The sequence below is a fragment of the Trichosurus vulpecula genome, chromosome 1, assembly GCF_011100635.1.
Source record: "Trichosurus vulpecula isolate mTriVul1 chromosome 1, mTriVul1.pri, whole genome shotgun sequence".
In the NCBI taxonomy this organism is placed as follows: Eukaryota; Metazoa; Chordata; class Mammalia; order Diprotodontia; family Phalangeridae; genus Trichosurus; species Trichosurus vulpecula.
Window position 1 is genome coordinate 193,852,865 of NC_050573.1, and position 24,476 is coordinate 193,877,340.

Consider the following 24,476-nt stretch of genomic DNA (forward strand, 5'->3'; position numbering starts at 1 on the left):
TTTATATCCTCTGGTAGAGATAAGCAAGAGGGCAGGGGACCATTTTCCATGCCTGTTTTTATATCCCCAGAGCTTAGCTAAGTGCCCTATACATGGTAAGCAGTTAATAAATGCTTATTGAATTCATTTGAATCCTAGCTTTACCTCTCTACCTAGGGGTCAGCGTTATGAGTTCAGGCTGCTGAAGCAGCACATGCTCCATCTGATCCTGAATGATTTTTAATTGGCAGTTTTTCTGAAAAGCAGATGTGCAATGGAAGACATGTGTTTTCAATTATAGTCTCATTACTGCTCTCCCATTCACCAGCAAAATAAAGCAATTAAGAATATTCTATTCATATGAATATTAGGAGGGGGGAGCAAGGAGAAGATGCTGGCCTGTTTTTCTCATCTGCCTGCTCTAATGACATTTTCTCTCCCGCTCTCTGGTAGTTTAACTGCTGCATTTGTGTTTTTATTAACACAAGGCAGGTCCACCTCTTTCCAGATGGTACAGTAGAGAGTTATTTAATACAATGCCTCTCACAATAAAGGCATGCTTGAGGCTACAAAATGGTTTTCAGTTATGATCAGCCCAACCTTCCAGCCTAGTTCTCTCAAAAAAAAATACTGACTAGGACCACCCTAACAGCTTGCATTCAGTGTGTGTGGGTAATGGGGTGAAAACAGAAGTGATTCAGCCAACTTGATTTAATCCAATTAAATCCCAATAGAAGTAGGTGTTGGCAGGGATGAACTTATTTTGTTACTTCTCCCTTTTCCCTTGTTCCTCATGAAATTTTAGCTATGGCCCTCAGAAATGTGTTCTGTATAAATTTTTAGAGCACACCAGATGAAAGCCAAGTTCACAGTCACAGAATCATAGCACTGGGAGGGGTCCCTGAGGTTATCTAATACAATTCATCCACACCTGAACAAAAACCCCTACAACATAAGCAACATACCCAACAAGCGATCATCTGTCTATTTGAATACCTCCAATGAGGAAGATCTCAAAGCAACCCATTTCCTTCCTGGATAACTTTAATTCTTAGAAAGTTTTTTGTAACAAGGCCAAATTGTTCTCATGAAACAATCTATTATTTGCAGCTTTCTTTGGAGATGCTTTTTTAATGACTCATTCTGAAAGTGTAGAAAATGATGTAGGGAATGAAGAATGGAAACGCTATCAAGATCGTCAAGATACTAGGAGACACCCTGTTTGCCAGAGCTAAGGCCCAGCAAGCAAGCTGTGCCCTGAGCTTGGCGTAACAACAATCCTTTGTGCTCACCCTCTGGCAAAATCACATAATTATTGTACTGCTTTGAACTGTACCAGGTGTTCTCTGAGCTCGGACAAAAAATGAACAAGCTCAGACAAATTCTGGTCCTGAAAACCCCGCTGTGAACCACACTTGTCACATTGCTGCTATCACTCCTATTGTCAGGGCTATAGCTCACTGCACAACCAGTATAAGTACTGAAATCTCCAGACAGTGCCTCGGGTCCCCCCACTAGGGACGGGCCCTGGCACATGTGCCTAGATCCCTCTTTTGCTTGCAAGCCATTTCCCTCACTTTGAAATTAAACTTCTGTTTGATTCCTGACTCTCCTGTCTCTAAACCTGCTCTGTTCAGCTCTGGCCATCCACAGGTTAGATGCCAGTTCGGTCCAGTTGGCAAGATTTAAAGCAATTATACTTGTCTCTCCCCAGATTGTGGCATTCTAGTTTCCAGTCAACAAGACTTAAATTCCATCTCTCTTTCCATTCCTCATCTCTATTCAGTGATGTTTGCCTTATTTCTATTATTAATCAGGCCTCAAAGATAATTTAGGGGTACATAAAAATATAAGCGTGGTTGGGTGCAGAGAGAAATGTTGCTTCTGTCTGGGACCTGGAAGTCCTCGGACGGGGTAATGCCTCAGCCTGCTTTTGGCTTCACGGTCCAATCTAATATGTGCTGCCATAGACAACATACTGGCAAATTAAAACAAACAAACAAAAAAAAAAGTCTGCTTTACAATCCTTGTTTTTATTTAACTTGAAAAAGCTATGCTTCTGGAGATGGGGCCTATAATCACGTGTTAAGCTTTATTTAAATATGGGCTATTTTATATAAAGCCTTAAAACACTATTGTATCAGCTTTGTACAGAGCTCCTTTTAATGATGGAAAACCAAATGTAAAGCACAAACTGTATGTACCTTAAAGCCTAATGTTATCCTTCTTCCCATTAACAACCACCCTAAGTAGTGATTTTCAGTGTCAAAATCCCCAACCAGTAAGTCTTCAAAATGTGGGACTGTATACTCAGCACAATGTAGGAGGCGCTAAATGTGCTAGTATTCCCTGTTCCTATTTTAACCGTGACAAGAGAGTTTTTGTTCTACCCTCCTCTGAACTATGCCGGACAAACTTGTCTCTGTCTCCTATTGTACAAGAAGATTTTGATTTTGAAAACAAAAAAATTGTTGGGGGAAGTCTTAATTCATTCTTTTTGTGGCAGCTCAGTGTGTCCTCCCACTTGAGAGCAGCTTAACTATCTGTCCTTGGAGCAATAATTGAAGGTCATCCCGTTTGTGATGGATCCAAACACGGAGTTCTTTGAATTCTCCGTTCCGAGCTCTCGGCTGAAGATTGTGTCTTGGTCGCTTTCAAATTCGGACTCTGATACCATCAGACTGGAGTTCTGGTCTATGCTCCGGTGTTTAATTCCTGAGGATGAGCAAACAAGAATTAGGGCAGAACTTCTGTATTTTACCCTTAGTTCTCTATTTGTCATTTGAGGTAAAAAAAAAAATCACAACCTTTTTTCAGTACACTCTTCAGGTTAAAAATAAATACTATAATAATAATAATATTGCTATAGAATACTAATATAGTATATTAGTATATATTAACGTACAATTAATATGTAATGCTGAGCAGGTAGGTGGCCCAGCGGATAGAGTGCCAGGCCTGCAGTCCGGAAGACTCATCTTCCTGAGTTGAAATCTGGCCTCAGATACTAGCTGAGTAACCCCGGGCAAGTCACTTAACTCTGTTTGCCTCAGTTCCTCATCTGTAAAATGAGCTGGACTCCACTATGTTTGCCAAGAAAATGAGGTCACAAAGAGTTGGAGCTGAATGAAACAAATGAACAACAACCCTATATGATACTAATACTATTTAAACTATGCATTTTACTCAGATTTTATATACTTTGTAAAATGAGGAGATTGGACAAGGTGATTTCTAATGTCCTGTTAACCTTTAAAATCCTATGTGCACAACAGGGTTCTTGAGGTGAAATTTTGTGTAGGGGAGTAGTTACAGATAAAGCTGGGGAAATGGGTTACGGACCAATTGTAGAAGGCCTTGAGTGCCTGGCTAGAAAGTTTGGATTTTCCTCTGTGAGCAGCAGGGAGCTACTGAAGATTTGGTAATTAAGTGAATGTTTTAAGAAGATTTATCTGGCCATGGTGTGCAGGGGAGAAAAAAATGAAAGTGGGAGAGCCTATAGTCAAAGGGATCAGTTAAGAAACTAGTGCAATAGCTCAGGTGTGAGGTGATGAGATTGAACTAGGGTGGTGCTAACTGGAAAGAAAGAGATGCAGAAAACACTGGGAAGGAAGGATGGACTTGGTGATAAGGGTATGGGAGTCAAAGGAGAAGAGTTGCAAATGACTGCTTTTGACTAGGAGAATGGATAGATGGATGAAAAAAGCATTTATTAAGCACTTACTGTGTGTAAAGCACTATGCTAAGTGCAGGAGATACAATCAGAGAAGTCACTTAAATGGGAAACATAGGACATAAGGAGGGTTCAAATGCAGAATGGTGCTTCCATTAAAAGCAATAAGGAAGCTAGTATTGGGAACTGACTTTAGGGGAAAGATATATAAGAGCAGCGTTTGACATTACACATGAGGAAACATTTTGAGTATGTGAACAAAGACGCTACATAAACTCAAGGTGGTAGCACTATCTTTTGCCCTCTTAGGACTTCAACCATAATTATATACAGTTATATGCAATAACTCATTCTGTTGTGACCCAAGAGTTGGCAGTGTGGAGAAGTCATAAGTGACTGTACTGTTGCACTTCTTCGGATGGGAATTCAAGTAGCCTCACAGAATCAGAATTCGCTTCTTAAATGCTACTTGAATTAGTACCCAGTAATCAAAAAACAGCGAAAGCAGACTTTGCAGGATCCATCTGTCTGTCTCCAAAGCACAGGTGTCTCTCAAGACTCCATCCTAGACCTTCTCTTTTCTCTCTGCATTCTCTCCCTTAACGATCAAAGCAGATCCTATGGGTGTAGTTACCATGTGCGAGCAGATGACCCAAAGCTACATATTTAGCCCTACCCTGTCTTAAGCTTCATTCCCACATCAGCAACTGCATATTGGGACATGTCCCAAACCACAACACGTCTAAAACAGAATTCTTTCTCTTTGCCCCTAAACTAACCCCCTTCTCCAAACTTTCCTATTTCTGTTGCGGATGCCACTTGACTCTGTCTTCTTTCTCATTCCTCATGTCCACTCTATTGTCAAGTCCTAGTGATTCTACCTTCAAAACAGCCTTTTTACATCTGGCCTTCTCTCCCCCCACCCCCCACTCACATGGGCATTATCTTCATTCAGGCCCTTATCACACCCCTTCGGGAACATTGCAACAAACAATGGTGTCACCAGTGTCACTTCGTTCCAGTTTTTCCTTTTTCCAATTTATCTTCCACCCTGCTGCCAAAATCATTTTCTCCTACAAGACATAATTTTGACTATGCCATTCTCTTGCTTAAAAATCTTCACTAGCTCCCTATTACCTTGAAGATAATACATGAACTACTGAGTCTGGTATTTAAAATCCTGCATAGTTTCACCGCAACTTTTCTATTTACTCATATTATTCCCCTTCATATGCTCCATATTCAACCAGATTGGCCAACAAGCCAAAGTCAGTATTCCTTCTCTTGTCTTTATGCCTTCTCACAGCATGACACCTAAATCTCTCCACAATCTACCTTTTTAGAATATTTGATATTATTTCTCTTCAATATGTTCCAGCCAAACTGGTTTATTTGCTATTTCTGGAACTTAAGATTCCATCTCTCCCTTCCATGCCTTTGGCCAGTCTGTCCCTCATGCCTGGAATGTACTCCCTTCTCTCCTCTGCCTCGTAGAATCTGGCTTTCTTCAGCTCAGGTGTCACCTCCTACCAAAGACTTTTTTGACCAAACCCCACCTCCCATTCAATTTTTAATGTGCTCTCTCTCTTCAAATTAATTTGTATTTACTTATCTGTATATACCAGTTCCTCAGTAGAATATAATTTCCTTTGAGCTGTCTCTGCTTCTATGCTTAAGTGTTAATTGAAAATTATTTTCCTTTTCTCATCTTTTGTTTATACTTATGATGTATTCTGAGTTACATCATACAATGCAGACCCCCCCAAAATATTTTTGGTGTGTCTTTTCCCCAAATATTCTCATAGTTCACCTATTCTTAATTAAATTTTATAAGCTATCGCTTTCCTTTACCCCATGAGCCTTGAATAAGGTCAACTATTATTTTCTCCAGATGCCCAAAGGGGCATAATCTGGCAGTGTTACACAATAAGCCATTGACACAACTGACATCAACCACGTCTCCTGACAGGGATCTGTTGCCCTCAAATTCACCCATGATAACTCTGGGACAAATGTCTGAACTAAATCACATGTTAATAGTATGAAATCACCTCATTAAATGTCTTACCAAATTTAGGACTTAGCTCCAGTCTTTCTTGGTCATCGATATTATCCAGAATGGTGTATTTTGTTTTTTTTCTTATTTTAGTTCTTTTCTGTCTGAAAGGAAAAAATAAGAAGCACAGATCAAATTTTCTGAAAGGTAAACCCTCCAAGGTAATAAAGGATGACACAAAAATATGTGGCTGGACCTTAAAAAAGTAACTCCCACTTTTTAATAATATCTTACAATTAGCTTTGTAATGAGCCTTTGGGCAGGCCTCAGGGGAAGGACAGGACTCCAGAGACTTGGGCAGAGGCTCTGGAACATGCTAAGCTTGACTCCCTACATGACCCTCCAGCTTTTTAACTTAAAGGAACAGGAATGTTTAGGAGGTAACCAGCAGCCAGGACCCCTGATGTTGGGGGAGTGAGAGAGAGGATTATGTGACCTACGTTGGGGTAAAACCTGTGTGCTGCTAGAAGCTAGGCTAGAGAAGAAGCCTGGTATTTCCCTTCTGCTTTCCCTGTCTCTCCAGTATGTTCCATTTCAAGCCTGCACAACAAATGGCCCACAGGCCACTTATGGCCCTTGCGCTGTTTGCAGCCTATGGAAGGATTTCAGGCAGCCTGGGAAAAATGTAGAGGCTGTAAAACAGGCCTGCACAACATACCATGGGCCACTCTGGCAGGCCTGCTCTATTAAAACCTATTGTTTCCCTCACAGCTTGGTGAGCATCTTCCCTAGTATATTTAAGGGTTTACTTTATTCCTGAAATCTGAAAATGTAATAAAGCTGTTGATTACCTGAATAGCTAAACTGTGTATGTTATTGCTTGACTGCACTGTGCATGGGGTGGGGAGAGAGGAGGGGTGATTTGTGTTGTGTCTGTCAGAGGAAGATTTCTCACTGGAGGCTCGAAGTGTGAAGACTGGAGGAAGGGTGGGGAGGGTTTAGAGGAGAATAAATTACTGAATTAGGCTGAAAGGGATAAAGGGAAGAAGAAAAAGTGGAAAGGGGAGAAGGGAGATAGAGAGAGAGAGAGAGAGAGAGAGAGAGAGAGAGAGAGAGAGAGAGAAGAAGGGGGAATGAGAGTTCAAGATGCTATTATAAGAACCCTAGTGCTCCCTTAACCCTAGAACCCTGAGGAAGGGACATAGCTAGCCATGCTTGGAGACTGCATGCCATGTAAGGATGTGGGGACACTTGGGAATGTTAGGAAGCAAGGAAAGAACAAGAAGTGAGGGAGAAATTGAAGATTAGAGAGAGAAAAAGGAGATAACAGAGGGACAAATCATTGGAGAAAACTGAAAGGGATAAGGTCAAGGTCATAGAATGGAAGTTATATGAGGGTGGAAGCTGCTTAATTTTCATTTTTGTATCTGCAGAACCTATCGTGATGCCACTTAAGAAAAGTGTGCTCATTTGCCAACTGGTCCAGTTCAAAGGAGAACATTTAGGTATGTTTAATAGCAAATATCATTAACTTCATTAACTGGCTAGACCTAATTGTAGTAATGACAAAAACAAGTCCCTGGCCAAATTCAAGTCACAAATCTGGCAAAAGAATGGTATTAAAAACACTAGAAACAAATCTGCCATAGCATGCTTCTAAAACCAAAATCAAACATTATATGTAATGGGGACAAACTAGAGGCCTTCCCAGTAACATCAGGGGTGAAACAAGGATGTTTATTATCACCACTACTATTTGATTTAGTGCTAGAAATGCTAGATATAGCAAGAAAAAAAACCTGAGGGAATAAACGTGTCAAAAGAAGAAAAAAATAACAATTTTTGCACAAGATATGATGATTTACTCAGAGAATCCTAGAAACTCAACTAAAAAAATTAACTGAAACATAACTATAGCAAAGTCACAGGATGTAAAATAATTCACATAAATCATGAGCATTTCTGTGTATTACAAATAAAATCTACCAAGAAGAGAGAGAAAAATTCCACTTAAAATAATGATAGACTATTTAGTAAGCCTACCTACCAAGTCACAGGAACTATGGGAATATAACTATAAAATACTTTATGAAAATACAGACCAAAATAGTTGGAGATATGTTAATTTCTTGTGGGTAGGCCAAACCTACATAGTTACTACCTAAATTATTTATTTATTGCCAATACCAATCAAACTACCAAAAGATTACTTTATAGAACTATGGGAGGAAAGGGGAGGGGAGGGGAAGGGAGACTTATTGAGGCTTGGGGTAGTTTCATACACATATACGCACATGCTTTGCTTGGATAAGAGATCATATTAACCAGAGTGGTGTGTGTGTGTGGTGTGTGTGTGTGTGCACGCGCCGCGTGTGGTTGTACTTTCCTAATTTTTTTTTCTGTTCAGTAGTATGTTTATTTTTTTTTGGAAGTTGTAATCTTTTTATTAAGTAATTTATTTTTAGTTTTCAACATTCACTTCCATAAGATTTTGAGTTCCAAATTTTTTACCCATCTCTCCCCTCCCATATCCCAAGATGGCATGTGTTCTGATTACCCCTCCCCCTAATCTGCCCTCACTTCTATCACTCTCTACTTCTCTTACCCCTTCTCTTCTATTTTCCTATTGGGCAAGATAGATTTCTATATGCCATTGCCTGTATATCTCATTTCCCAGTTGCAGTAAAAGCAATTTTTAACATTCATTTTTAAAACTTTGAGTTCCAAATTCTTTCCCTTCTTCCCTCCCCACCCACTCTCCTTGAGAAGTCAAGCAGTTGACACACACAATGCCCCCTCATAGTAGTGCATGAGCTTCTTTAAAAGTGCCAATATGGTGGAAATTATTTGGTTAATACTTGTATTCTAAAATCCTGGTTTAAGACAATTTCAACATTAATCTTTTGAAAAAGATACTATATAAGATGCTATTTTAAAAAATCTTGTCATTTGAAATGTATGTATTGTTGTGAGTGTTGGGGGGGAGGGAAGTCAGAAGGGATGGCCCCAGTGTCAACCAACCAGGCATGTGGATTGCCTGTGGCTTCCAGCTAGGTAAGATAGCAAGAATTTCTTCTGATGTCAGACTCTGACTCCTTATTCCAGAAATACATGATGGAAATTAATTTTCATATCTTTCTCCTGAAATAAATTTTCTGTTTCAAATTTGAACAAATTTTGTTCCTAAAAAAATAATGAAGCACATCTTGTAAAAGGTCAAAAACCTCAAGGAAAAGCATGAAAACAAAGTGGGAAAGAAGGGAGCCTAGTAGTTCCAAATCTCAAACTATACTACAAAGCAACAATCATCTAAACAATTAAATACTGGTTTTAAAATAGAGAGGTCAGTCAGTGGAACAGATTAAGTACAGGACAAAGCAAATAAACCTAGCAGTCTAGTGTCTGATAAATTGAAAGGCTTCTAAAGTTTCCTACATTATCTGAAAAAAATATTTTAAAAAATTAACTTGTTAAAGTAAGCACTTTGCTCAGAGTCAGTCTGCTTTCCACTAATATATATTCATACTCAATCTCTCTCTCTCTGTCTCTCTGTCTCTGCCTCTGTCTCTCTCTCTCTCTCACTCTCTCTCTCTGGAGGAGAGGGGGAGAAGGTGAATTAACAAAAGTTGAAAAGTCTCCTGTAATTTACATACTTTCAGTTTAAGATCATTGACAAAGAAAGCTTTAAGCTCTAGTTTACATCTAGTTAAAGATCTTTACTATATTTGCATATAAATACTTTATAAATTGACCATTTTATTATAGAAACACACAATGAATATCTCCAAACACGGGTAAAACTATTGATGCTTCAACAGTGGGCTGATGGAACTCCATGTTTAGTTTGAAGCTGATTAAGGTTCATTCAGTAAACTGAAGAAGTAGAAAAACAAAGCTTCTGATGAATAATTGTGGTGATTAATTTGGTTAACTTTTTAGTTTATATACAAAGCAGAAGGGGAGCCGAACAGAAACTTTAAAACACAAAATGGCAGTCAAGAGAAATATAAAAAGGTAAATACAACTAAGTAATCAGAAGTGACTTTATAAGAGTTCACTGTTTACATTCTAATGGGTGAGGGTGATACAAGGGTCCCTTCAGAACCCTAATGTCATCGAGGGTCAGAGAAGAAGTCAAACAAGACAGAAGCCCCGGAATGGTTTATATTTTAATGATCTTGAAAAAAGAAAGGGAAGGGAGAGTAGAAGGATACAATGGAGGAAATAAAGAGAGAAAGGTTGGGGGCCGATATAATTGGGGTACACAAGTGGAAGTTGCTACAAATATAAGGGGTGAGGGGAATGGGTACGACTTGAACCTCACTTCATCTGAACTAGTCAAAAGAGGGTAGAACAGACACAATACAGAGTTTTTTGTAGAAATCATTCAACTCAATAGGGAAATAGGAGAGAGCAGGGAGAGGGAATAGAGAGGAATAAGAGTAGGAGTAGATTCAGTGGGGGATTAGTCACAAGCAAAACAAACCCTAAGCTTGGAGAGTGGTACGTGAAGGTGTTTTAAATGGAAAGAAAGGGTAAAAAAATATGATAAAGAAGAGAGAACAGAGGAAAAGGTGTAAGAGAACAGGATAAAGGGAAATACACAATCAACAATAGGAACTGTGGATGAGATGCATTCACTCATAATATGGAAGAACAGAATGGATTAGAAAATAGCATCCAACAATATGTTACTTACAAGAAAAACACTTAAAACATACAGGTTCATACTGACTTAAAATAAGGGTTGTAGGGGCCGGAGCCAAGATGGTGGCTGGAAAGTAGGGACTTGCATGAGCTCCCCCCAAGGTCCCTCCAAAAACCTATAAAAATGGCTCTGAACAAATTCTAGAACTGCAGAACCCACAGAATAGCAGAGGGAAGCAGGGCTCCAGCCCAGGATAGCCTGGATGGTCACTGGGTAAGGTCTATCCCACGGAGCTGGGAGTGAAGCAGAGCAGAGCCCAGCGTGGGCTGCACCCGGACCAACCAGATGGGGAGCCAGGCGGAACGGGCCATAGCCCTGAGTCAGTGAGCTGTGGCAGTTACCAGACTTCTCAACCCACAAACACCAAAGACAACAGAGAAGGTTAGTGGGAAAAGCTGCTGGGACAGAGTGGAAGAAGTTCATGGTTTCACCACCACCCTGGGAGCAGCAGAGGTGGTGCAGCTCTGAGGACAGAACTACAGCTGCAGTTTCTTCCAGCCCCAGGCCCATCTGGTGGGAGGAATTAAGTAGCAGATCAGAGCAGGAGTGCAGAGCCTGCTTAAGATCTGAGTCATGGCCTGGGTTGGTAGTTCTTGGGTGGGGAGGAGCACTGGTGTGGCAGAGCTTCCTAGCTAGAAATAGCTCTGAAAAAAACAGTGCAGCCCCTCAAGCTTGGGACAAAGTATTCTCTATTCTACAAGCAGTCATACCCCAATGAAAAACTCAAGTGTCAAGCAGTTGGCTGGGAACATGGCCAGGCAGCGAAAATGGACTCAGATTCAGACTCAGACTTTGGAATCTTTCTTTGGTAACAAAGAAGACCAAAACATACAGCCAGAAGAAGTCAACAAAGTCAAAGAGCCTACATCAAAAGTCTCCAAGAAAAAACAGGAAATGGTCTCAGGCCGTGGAAGAGCTCAAAAAGGATTTGGAAAAGCAAGTTAGAGAAGTAGAGAAAAAATTGGGAGAGAAATGAGAAGGATGCGAGAAAACCATGAAAAACAAGTCAATGACTTGCTAAAGGAGACCCCTCCAAAAAAATACTGAAGAAAATAACACCGTAACAAATAGACTAACTCAAATGGCAAAAGAGCTCCAAAAAGCCAATGAGAAGAATGCTTTGAAAGGCAGAATTAGCCAAATGGAAAAGGAGGTCCAGAAGACCACTGAAGAAAATACAACCTTAAAAATTAGACTGGAGCAAGTAGAAGCTAGTGACATTATGAGAAATCAAGATATTATAAAACAGAACCAAAGGAATGAAAAAATGGAAGACAATGTCAAATATCTCACTGGAAAAACCACTGACCTGGAAAATAGATCCAGCAGAGATAATTTAAAAATTATTGGACTACCTGAAAGCCATGATCAAAAAAAGAGCCTAGATATCATCTTTCAAGAAATTATCAAGGTGAACTGCCCTGATATTCTAGAGCCAGAGGGTAAAATAGAAATTGAAAGAATCCACCGATCGCCTCCTCAAATAGACCCCAAAAACAAAACTCCTAGGAATATTGTCACCAAATTCCAGAGCTTCCAGATCAAAGAGAAAATACTGCAAGCAGCCAGAAAGAAACAATTTGAGTATTGTGGAAATACAATCAGGATATAACACAAGATCTAGCAGCTTCTACATTAAGAGATCGAAGGGCTTGGAATATGATATGCCAGAGGTCAATGGAGCTAGGATTAAAACCAAGAATCACCTACCCAGCAAAACTGAGTATCATGCTCCAAGGCAAAATATGGATTTTCAATAAAATGGAGGACTTTCAAGCCTTCTCAGTGAAAAGACCAGAGCTGAATAGAAAATCTGACTTTCAAATACAAGAATCAAGAGAAGCATGAAAAGGTAATCAAGAAAGAGAATTCATAAGGGACTTACTAAAGTTGAACTGTTTTGTTTACATTCCTACATGGAAAGATGATGTGTATAATTCATGAGACCTCAGTATTAGGGTAGCTGAAGGGAATATACATATATAGAGAGACAGAGGGCACAAGGTGAGTTGAATATGAAGGGATGATATCTTTAAAAAAATCAAATTAAGGGATGAGAGAGGAATATACTGAGAGAGGGAGAAAGGAGGAGATAGAATGGGGTAAATTATCTCACATAAAAGTGGCAAGAAAAAGTAGTTCTGTTGGGAGGGAAGAGGGGGCAGGTGAGGGGGAATGAGTGAATCTTGCTTTCATCAGATTTGACCTTAGGTTGAAATATCATACACACTCAGGTGGGTATCTTACCCCATGGGAAAGAAGGAGGAAGGGGATAAAAAAGGGGGGATGATAAAAGGGACAGCAGATGGGGGAGGAGGTAATCAAAAACAAACACTTTTGAAAAGGGACAGGGTCAAGGGAGAAAACTGAATAAAGGGGGATAGGATAGGAAGGAGTAAAACGCAGTTAGTCTTTCACAACATGAGTATTGTGGAAGGGTTTTGCATAATGATACACATGTGGCCTATGTTGAATTGCTTGCCTTCTTAGGGAGGGTAGGTGGGGAGGTAAGAGGGGAGAGAATTTGGAACTCAAAGTTTTAAAAGCAGGTGTTCAAAAAAAAAAGTTTTTCCATGCAACCAGAAAGTAAGATATACAGGCAATGGGGCATAAAAATCTATCTTGCCCTACAAGAAAGTAAGGGAAAAGGGAATGGGGGGTGGGGAGTGGGGTAACAGAAGGGAGGGTTGACTGGGGAATGGGGCAATCAGAATATATGCCATCTTGGAGTGGGGGGGAGGGTAGAAATGGGGAGAAAATTTGTAATTCAAACTCTTGTGAAAACTAATGCTGAAAACTAAAAATATTAAATAAATAAATAATGATTTAAAAATAAAATAACATAAAATAAGGATTGTAGCAAAATCTGTTATTCCTCAGCTGAATTAAAAAAAGAAGGGCTGAAGTTATGATTTTTTTTTTAAAAAAGCAACAGCACAAATAAAATAAATTAAAAAGAGAAACAGAGAAACTTCATTTTGCTAAAAAGTATCACAGACAATTTCAGGAGAAACAGTAAAACTATAGTAATGGGAGACCTCAATATACCCTTTTTAGAGTCAGAAAAATCTAGTAAAAAAAAATAAGAAATTAAGTACCTAAATAGAATTTTAGAAAAGTTATATATGATAGGCCTCTGGTGATTATTGAACGAGAAAAGAAAGAATTATACTTTTCTTGGCAACGCACGACATTTTCAAAAAAACACTGGCAATTCACTGGGGCACAAAAATTCATAAGTGAAGAAAAATAGCAATATTTAATATATCCTTTAAAGATCAAAATGCAATAAAAATTATATTCAAGGGGGCAGCTAGGTGGTGCAGTGAGTAGAGCACCAGCCCTGGAGTCAGGAGGACCTGAGTTCAAATACGGCCTCCAACACTTGACACGTACTAGCTGTGTGACCTTGGGCAAGTCACTTAACCCCAATTGCCCTGCCAAAAAGCAAAAAAAAAAATTATATTCAAAAAAGGATTGAAAATCAACAAGAGGGTAAATAATTCTAAGTAATTAGTGGATCAAAGATCAAATCATAGAGATAATAGACAATTTCATTAAAGATAACTACAACAATGAGACAATATAGGAAAATTTTGCAGATATAGCCAAGGCAGTGCTTAGAACTGAGAAGTTTAAAATTGATCTGGTATCATTTTATTGATCTTATCCACAATTAATTGATTTTGGCCTAAGTCATGATTCTTTTTTTCTGAATTTAGTCCAGACTTCAGCTGGCCTGTAATGGTCTAAGTTTAGAAATCCTGTTCTCTTGCTAATAATTATTCTATTCTTGCCTCCGGGAATTCTGCTAACCTTGGGGAATGCAGCTTGCCATACGGGAGTCAGGACTAATATCTTTACACCACCAAGCTATCCTTCAAAGATGTCTGCTTTGCTCCCAAAGAAGTATGGGCCTTTATCTCTGGCGTTGCAGATAGATTCAAACAATGAACACTTCTTAGCCACAGGAGGAAAAGGAGAGGGTTTTAGCTAGCCCCTCATTACCAACTTCCAGCCAATCATATTGTTCCCCATGCCTCAGCTACATAACCAATCATGTTTCCCTCCACCCCTTGACATCACCCTACTCTGTTCTATTCTTCTGTACTCCCCAAAACCTATAAAAGGGGAGCTATCCTTTTGCTTAGGGTCTTTGGCTGGAAACTGAGGCAGCCACTGACCCATCTTATTTTCAGGTTTACTGGACCTGATAATAAAATGTTATCTTGCCCAAAGAAGCATGCCTCAGTTTACCTTTTGGTTAAATTTCACTCACAACAGAAGAAAATATGTCTCTGAACACTTTCATCAATAAAAGAGAGAAAGAATAGATCAACAAATTGAGCATTCAACCAAAAATTAACAAACCTAGAAAACCAACAAATTAAAAAACCCAAATTAAACACTAAACTAAAAATACTGAAATCAAAGAAAAGACTAAAACAACTGAAAGAAAAAAAGAATAAAACTAGAAACCATTTTTTAAAGTAATAAAAGATAAACCAATAGATAATCTGATTAGAAGGAAAAGCAAATTAGCAGTATCAAAAATTAAAAAGAATTCACAACAAAGAATAAGAGATGTCATTAGGAATTTTTGCCAGTTACATGCCAATAAAGCCAACAACTTAAATGAAATGGATAAATATTTACAAAAAATATAAACTATCCAGATGAACAGAAGAAAAATAAATTAGACAGCACAATCTTAGAACAAATTGCACAAACCATAATTGAATTCCAAAAAGAGGGAAAAACCACCAGGACCAGATGGATTCATAAGCAAATTCTACCAGGCATTCGAAGAACAATTAATTGTATTGCACAAATTTTGTTTGCAAAAATAGCATAAGAAGGGTCCCTACCAAATTCCTTGATACTTAAACCAGGGAGGATCAAGATAGAGAGAGAAAACCATAGACAATACTCCTAATGAAGACTGATAGAAAAAAAATTAAGTTAAATATTTTAAAAGAGGCTACTGCAACATATGGAGTATGACCAGGAGGGATTTGTACCAGGAATTTAGAGCTGGTAAAATTGTATGATTATATCAATAGGTGAAGTAAAAGCTTTTGACAAAATACAACAACTTTTTTCTGTTAAAACACACACAGGGGGCAGCTAGGCGGCACAGTGAGTAGAGCACTAGCCCCAGAGTCAGGAGGCCCTGAGTTCAAATCCGGCCTCAGACACTTGGCATACTTACTAGCTGTGTGACTTTGGGAAAGTCACTTAACCCCAATTGCCCTGCCTTCCCCCCTGCACACACACACACACACACACACGCACACACACACACACACACACCCCACGCTAGGAAACATAAGAAAAAAAATGAACCCTTCCTTAATATGTTATAGTATATCTAAAATTAATGTGGATGAACTAGAAGCTTTTCTAGTAAGATAAAGGGTGAAGTAAGATTGTCCATTGTGACCACTACTATTTAACATAATCCTAGGTTTTAATGCTATCTATAACTATAAAACAAGAAAAAGACACTGACACAAAGAAACTAAATTATTGCTTTTTGAAGATGATATAATGGTATACTTAGACAACCCTAGAAGTCAACTAAAATTTTAACTGAAACAATAACTTAAGCAAAATTGCAAGATATAAAATTTGTTGTCATTGTTTTGTCAATTAGTCATATCTGACTCTACATGACCCCATTTGAGGTTTTCTTGGCAAAGCTACTGGAGTGGTTTGCCATTTCCTTCTCCAGCTCATTTTACAGATGAGGAAACTGAGGCAAACAAGGGTTAAATGACTTGCCCAGCGTCACACGGCTAGTGTCTGAGACAAGATTTGAACTCAGGTTTTCCTGACTCCAGGCCCAGCAGTCTATCCACTGTGTCACCTAACTGCCCTACAGAAAATAATATGTGGTCGTAATCCTTGAAGATCTTTTCCATTTCCTTCTGTTTGTTGTCCTCTTTCCTTTTGTTTTTTGTCCTTAAATACCCTAGGGATTGTTTTGCTCAGTTGGATCTCTTTCTAAGGTATCTATAAAGTGAACTTACCCTCCATTGTTCATCTGTTTTCTGAAATAATACTGTTCAAAACTGTTCATCATTCTTTTTAAGATTTTACAAATGAGTTATATTCTAGACCAGTGTTGCTTTTAGTTGCCATCTCTCTGTCTAGTATGCAAACCAGATATATGCTGACTCTTACACACTATGCTTTTCTTAATACAGCCCAAGATTGCATTAACTTTTTTTTTGGATGCTATATTATACTGTTGACTCATAATGAGCTTCCAGTCACCTAAAAGCCCCATAAAAAGAAAGAAAATCACTGTCCAGCCACATTTCTCCCATCATTATACTTGTGAAGTGGATTTTTTTTAACTCAAAGGTCAGACTTCACAGCTGTTATTAATAAATTTCATTGTAATAGATTCAGCCTAACATTCTAACCTGCCAAAATCTTTTTGGATTCTGAGTTTGTCGGCTAGCATGTTAGCTATTCTTTATAGCTATGTATCACTTTCAAATTTGATAAGCATACCATCTATTCTTTTATCTTAGTCACTAATAAAAATCTCTCATCTCTGCCTCCCAAAATCTTTATCTCTTTCAAGTCTTAACTCAGTTGTCACCTTCTCCATGAAGACCTCCCTTATCTACTCAGCCAAAAATAGTCTCTCATTCCAAAAATGTTCCTAGACAACTTTATCTGGATCTCTCCTTTGGCTCCATCACACTCGTCCTTGTATTATACTTATTTCTTATAAATGTTACATCCCTTCCACCCCTAGAGAGTAGGACTTTGTAAAGCCAATAGTTTCTACCAAGTTATATTTAAGGTGCTTAAATAAATTCTTATTAAATTCAATTTGTTGAATTAAATAGCATTTTGTCAATCCATCCATCCATTCATTCAACCACTATTTTTCATTCATCTACTGTGACTGTGCTATACATTGAGGGACATACAAAATTAATTAAGGCAAGGTCTCTGCTCTCAATAGAGTATATACATATATATATATATATATACTCTATTATATATATAATATATAGAGTATACATAGAGTATATATATATAGAGAGAGTATATAGAGTATATAGAGTATATATATATATATATACTCTATGTATTCTAATGTCTGTTATAATGATTTGTAAACCTGCAAATCTACTAGGTTATAAGCTCCTTGATGGGAGGGACTGTGGGTTTTTCAATTTTTCAGCTCCAGAATTTAGCCCATACATAACAGGTACCTAATAAATGCTCATCGAGGTAATGAATGAACAGTAAGGAATTGGGAAGACAGTTCTAGGAAAGGAAATATGGTTAATCAATAGGCTTAACTGGCACCAGTCATCCTTTTCCCAAACATACACACCAACTAAACTGCCCCATGTGACTCTTCCCATGTTTTGGGGAATTATTTTTCAAACATACAACAACAAAACCACACTAAATGTATGCTAAACAGGAACAAAAAGCACTTTCATATCACATTGCTTCCTATGGTAAAAACAAAACACTAACTTCATCATTTTCCCATCAACTTGTATAACATAGAGCCGTAGCATTTTCAGAACAATCCAGATCATGGCTACCATCTCAGCAGGTGTTTATGGCATCCAGTTCAGGGAACACTTGACCTTTGGCTGAGTGACTGTTCTGATCTTCTCGTACCAGCTTTTCCTTTCAGAAAGTGTGAGAGCCTAGTCATAATCTAGGTCAAGATTGTTTAGTGGTATGATATAGACTGGCACCACACTAGTTGTGCTGCCAGCTTTGTAGCAGCATAATTTAAAAAAAAAAATTTTCTTTAAGATAAAGCCCTTCATTTTGGCCACATGTGTCTGGCGCAAGCACTTATGCTGTCTCATGTGGAGAAATAGCTCATGCTCTCTGTTCTCAGGGGCATTCAGTGTCATCCTGTGACGGTTCAGTCTCCTCACAATAGGCCTGACAAAGAACTTTGAAATTAGCCTGCTGTCATGACAACCTCAGGAGTTTCCCAAGGGGCCACTCCAGAGAACAGGACACAAGGTAAAACATTAAGCACAATTTTTCCTTGCCTAGGTGATCTCTCTTAAAATTTTACCTTTATTAAATGGAGTAAAGGTAAACCATATTTTAATCAAATGCAATAAAAATAATTAAAACCTTCAACCCATAATGATTTCTAGCACCTTACCCTAAAGACTGTCTTAGTTAGCAAAGCCCTAAAGAGCACCAAGAAGAAATGGGAGGATTGGGGGGCAAAAAATAAGAAAAAATAGGATTCAACCTAGAAGAAAGGTTCTGATCTTGTGTGTGTGTGTTATGGACCCATTTGGCAGTCTGGTGAAGCCTATGGACCTCTTATCAGAATAATTTTTTTTCAACTACACAAAGATACAATTATATTGAAATAGTTATTGAAATGTTTTTAAAAACATAATTTCATGGTTAAAAACTCCTCATCTAGGTCTGGACCAATAAAAAAAAGTCTCTTGGGTTATAGATGTGACTTCACTCTTAACTAGGCGTGAGGAAGTTCCTTATGTGATATTGCACTTTGGATGGGTTGAGAGACATGTGACTCCTAATTTGCTAAAAAAAAAAAAAAAAAAAAAAATCTCTTGGTCCTAGACACTATATAAGTGAAGGGTCTGAATAACTTACTGGAGCTCTGGGGCCAAAATGGCATTTTTCTTAAATGCTGGCTCCCTCCAAATTGTATCCTTAAACTATCAGTATTTGAGATACTACTAGACAGATATAACTCTAGCCCAACACTTCTCACGGAGATGAAAGATTGAAGAGTGATCATCTAGTCATGGCTGTTATGGATTTTGCCTGTTCTTCTTCAACTAAGCTAGTGGCTGGTGAGCAAAGGTCCTCCTCCTTCTCTCTACAAAGGTGGAAATCTGTCACCCTTTGGAGATATGGAACAGAGCTTTCCAGATCTCAGATCAGGTATCTATCCATCTATGCCACACATGAGCCAGCCATTTTATATTAGACAGTTCACACACATCCACATCAATTTCCAGATCTATGGACAGGTGAAAAGTATGTGACCAAACAAGGGATAGAGAGGATCCAAGAAGATAAAATGGATAATTTTGATTATATATAATTAAAAAGGTTTTGCACAAACAAAACCAGTGATTAGAAGGGAAGATTAAGAGTAATCTAAGATTAGAAGGGAAACAGTTAACGGCAAAAAAAAAAATACTTTCTGCAGCAACTTTCTCTAATGAAGGTCTCATTTGCAATATAAGTAACAAACTGATACAAATTTATAAGAATACAAAGCATTCTCCAGTTGATCTAAATAGGTCTAAGGATATGAACAGGAAGTTTTCAAAGGAAGAAATCTAAGCTATCAATATCCATGTGAAAAAATTTTCCAAGTTACTAATAATTAGAAAAATTCAAACTAGAGCAAACCCCGTATCTATCAGATCAGCAAAGCTGACCAAAAAAGTAAGTGACAAATTCTGGAGAAGCTACAGAAAAACAAGCACATTAATACACCATTGGAATTGTTAAGTTGGTCCAGATATTCTGAAAAGCAACTTGAATCCATGCTCTGAAAATTACTCACTGCATATACCCTTTGATCCCAAAATATCATTACTGGGCTTATGCCTCAAGGAGATCAGAGAGAAAGGAAGGGGACTGGCATTTATGGAAATGTTTATAGCAGCTTTTTTGTGTGTGGTGGCAAAGAACTAGAACCTAAGGGAGGTGTCCACCAATCGGGAAATGTCTGAACAAAATGTGGTATATGAATATATTCATGCCATAAGAAATGATGAAACAGAATACTTGGGAATCCTGGAGAAACTTGTATGGACTAGTGCAGAGGAACGTGAGCAGAGCCAGAAGAAGACGGTATACAATAACAACAACATAAGAAAGACAATCTTGAAGAACTTAAAAAAAAACCCCACAAAACTCCTGATCTAGAATAACTTAGCTAGCCTCTTCTAAAACGTGGTGCCTTTGTAAGGTACAGATTTATTGAGGGGGGAGGGAGTTAATTTGTTATGTCACCTCAAGTGATAAAGTACTTTATCATGTCTCCTTTGTCAAGCAGTTTACAAGTCCCAAGCAGAAGACCCTAAGGCTGTCATCTCATGTTTAATATGTCTTTTATTCTAGTAAAAATAAATGTGCCGACCAAATACCTTTTGCAGCAGCAGATGCAGAGCCAAGTGAAACCCACCATTATCATGATCAGAGTAAAAGCCAGCAGGGTGACATAGAAAATACTCCATTCTGGAAAACAAGAAAATAAAAATGTTTTTGCACATTGCAGAACCACTGGATGTATGCTATTTCACACTGAATAAATATTTCTAAGGCTCTACAAGCAGAGATTCGTGCTGCCGATTCTACCTGCCTGACTAACACAAGACCATCAACAAGGTGGGATACAAGTCTGAGGAGAACTGAAGGTCACACAATTAATAGTGCTTTCTCCATATGTTGAGCATTCTTGTGCCAAACAGAACAGAAGACTCCAAAATTACTCAAATTCAGCCACGATCCCAGAAGATCTTCGATAGATTTATACATCCATGTATAAATATACATATGCAATCTAAGCTCACAGAGAACACTTATTCGAAAACCTTAAGAAATTCAAAAATTACCTTGTTTGGAACCATTTACAAGGTCCTTAAGGTCCTAAAGCAGGGGTGGGGAACCTGCAGCCTCAAGGCCACACATGTGGCCCTCTAGGTCCTTATGTGTGGCCTTTTGACTGAATCCAAACTTCACAGTGAAAGGTCACAGGTTCCCCAACTGTCCTAAAAAAACTACTGGGTCTAGCTGAAAGAAAAATGTGGCTGTCGTGTCTGTCTGTAGCATGGTGCACTTGACACTGAACCAGGCAATAGATCAGAATCTTCCCAATTCACATTCCTTCCCAAGTCTGTGCATGGAGTAAGCTCCAGGAAGCTCCAGGCATAAAGAAACTATACAGGGGAACAAAAAAGGCCTAAAACAGGACTTGCCTATACTGCACAAGAGATGAACTCAACTCACCTTCCTCTCCACAGTCTTAATACTTTCAACAGGGTTATGTAGGAATGTAATATGAGAATTAAAATGCTAATTTCTTTCCTTTCTCATGTCTACTCTAGCCCAGTGGTATGCAGGGAAATGTTTAACAACAAGCTCTCCAAAAATGCAGGTCACACTTTTAGGTTTAATCTCTTTCTTAATAACATTTTATGTATCACTTTCTTTTGTGCAATCAACAAAGCAATAAATCAGACTCTGATTTTTATCCTGCTGATGACTAAGGTGTAAATAAATGCTCATCTGAAAATTAAACATTAGCTCTGTGGTTTCGTTTGAGCTGGCTCTAACACTATGCCCATCTATTTATCTGATCCCCAAATTTACTTTTCAAGGTATAGGTTTCCCTGATTACTTTAAGATAATTTCCTCCCTGGACCACTGGCCTACTCTGCTGGTACCAGCTTCACCACATTCATGACTGGATTTGGTAGTGTGGACTGACTTCTCTTCTTATTCTGATCCCAACATGAAACCCAGCTGAGATCAGACTGTCAGACTGGCATGTTTGGTCAATCTAAACCAGGGTGATGGGTCACTTCTGAAGTCATCTATTTAAATGAGTCACCCATAAAACCAAAGGGAGTTATTGCATGGAATTAACAATAACCTGTGATGGCATCTTTTCTGCCAAAGTAAATAACTGACCATTAGCAAATAAGAGGGCAGTGAGGTGGCACAGTGGATAGAGCAATGGGCCTGGAGTCAGGAAGACCTGAGTTCAGATTTGGTCTCAGTCATTTACTAGCTGTGTGACCCTGAGCAAGGCACTTAGCCCTGTTTGCCTCAGTTTCCTCATCTGTAAAATGAGCTGGAAAAGGAAATGGCAAACCACTCTAGTATCTTTGCCAAGAAAACCTCAAATGGGGGCATAAAGAATCAGACATGAATGAAACTATGAACAACAACAAAGTAGATGTGAGGGAGGGGAAAGCATTCAACATTTCACAAAAACACAAAATTTTGGTGTTGGAAGGGAATCTCGCAGGGACTTTAATCCAACCCATTACCTATCACCCACCACCCAACCCCCCCCCCAAAAAAAAAGACAGTTTGAGGGTGTTGCAGAAGGGGAATGTAGTACAGACAGACAAGGCAGAGAACATGACTACGTCCATTTGTAGATGAAGAAGCTGAGACTCAGAGAGATGAAGAGATTTGTCTCAGGTGATACAGCTAATGAATGGCAGAGCTAAGACTAGATTCCAGGTTGTCTGGCTCACTGACCAATGTCCTTCCAATGAGCAGTCATTAAAAGGCCAGAAGTTATGCAATGCTCAGGACAGGTTCTCTGCTAGAGCTTGATGGAATGCTCTTTTCAGCCCATTTTCTGCCCCTAATTAACTCTCAATAGCAGGGCCTCACTTAGGATCAGAGTCCTGACCAGTGTGCCTTGTGGCTGACAGAGATATGGCCAACTAAAGGAATGTGGCTGTCTTTCTGTTCGTCCAAACCCTTGTCCTTCAGTGACTTTTCTTGTTTCAAGGCTATAGAGCAGGAGATAATAGACTAAGATACTGGGTCCAGAAAAATCCCAAAGCAGAATTAGCTTGGGAGAGGTGGAGTGGGAAGGGTTATTGATGACCTTGGGCATTTGGGTTTTTCCATTTAGAGCCTAGAAGTAAATTCTGTTTGAGGTTCCAGTGCCACAAAAGCCCTGGGGAACAACAGCCAATTAAGAAACTGTGCCAGCACATCTGTCAGCAATGGCAAGATGTAAGAGAGCTCTATGTTTCACAGCCAAAGCAGGGCCTGGGAAGTACTTTTCAAACCACTGTGGGTTGTTAGAAAGTTCTAACTGGCTGGATTCACAGGGCTGTTTCCTCAATTTACTTTAGACTGGGGAAAGAGATAGTTCACTTGCAAATCCAGAAGACTATTTCCCAGCAGGAACCAAGGATCTTTGCAAAGCTATTTTCTCTAAACTTACCACAATTGCTTTCTGCATCACTGAGGTAGCGCTGGATCAAGTTTTCCATCCAAAACTGGTAGCAGATACAGCGCTTGGTAATGGGATCACAGTGGCCATGCCCAGAACATTTCAAATGGCAAACTAGGAGCAGAATGGGAGACGTAATAGTTACCACAGGAGAGACAGATCTTGAGTTCCACAGGGGCAAAAGGCCTCATATTTTACTTTTTTTGTATCCTCACATAGTGGCCCTCAAATACTCAATGATTTGATAGTCTTCTGGTATATGTCCTGTGATGCTTGAGGTATGCTCTCAACTCTCAAGTATCTCAACTGACAATAATCAATTTACGAATATTAATCACCTACTATGTGCAAGGCACTCTGCTAGGTGCTGGTTATACAAAGCCAAAAAAGGAATAGCTCTTGTCTTCACGGAGCTTACATTCTATCAGGCAAATGACAGAGAAAGGCTGATGAACATTGCCCCTGAAAAGCTCACACATTGATTTGAGTGTCAGAAAAAAACTAAATTGTATAATCAACGTTATATTATCAAAATTATAAAAATCAAAACTGTATTATCATGTCCTTTGTTGCTCTCCCAGTACCAAGTTCTACCTTCACATAATAAGTATTATATTCAAAGGACAAGGTAGTCCTAGGAGTATTACTTATCCTAGGGGTTGGCTAGGACGTCTATTAATACAAATACCAGCTTATCTACAGTTACCCCTTCCACATCATGACTTTCCCCATGGCTGTTTCAATATATCATGGGTCAGCATAAGAAATTAAATGGGAATTTTGGGAGAGTTTGGTGGAAGCCACAAACAACATGCAAAGGCTAGCAGACAACATAGAAATAGTTTAGAAACTCAGAAATGCATAAAATATATGTATAGTATTATATAATGTCAAGATATTCTATCTTTTAATGCCATAGTAATTCGGACTTCTTTTCTGGTATGAAGAGAGGGCTAAAAAATTTTAATGGCAAATTGCAAGGGTGCCACACCCCTAACCCCTGTGATGTGGAAGAGATAACTATAGAAAGATATATACCAGTGGAAGGTAAGTTCCCTGAAGGCAGGGACAATTTATATTTATTTCCTCCACACATAGCACAATGCCTGCAAACACAGTGTTTAATAAA

The 24,476-nt window shown here is 38.8% G+C and overlaps 1 protein-coding gene across 1 annotated transcript in view; it reads right to left on the reverse strand.

The window, feature by feature from the left end:
- Positions 1–1,992: 1,992 nt before the first annotated feature.
- KIAA0319 (KIAA0319 ortholog) overlaps positions 1,993–24,476 on the reverse strand; it is a 145,376-nt gene continuing 122,892 nt past the window's right edge. Inside the window, exons 21-24 of the mRNA XM_036742728.1 lie at positions 23,339–23,461; positions 20,511–20,601; positions 5,721–5,812; positions 1,993–2,694 (exon numbers count right to left, since the gene is read on the reverse strand). Coding sequence (XP_036598623.1) covers positions 2,519–2,694; positions 5,721–5,812; positions 20,511–20,601; positions 23,339–23,461 — 482 coding nt within the window. The 3' untranslated portion in view covers positions 1,993–2,518. The remainder of the gene's footprint in view (positions 2,695–5,720; positions 5,813–20,510; positions 20,602–23,338; positions 23,462–24,476) is intronic.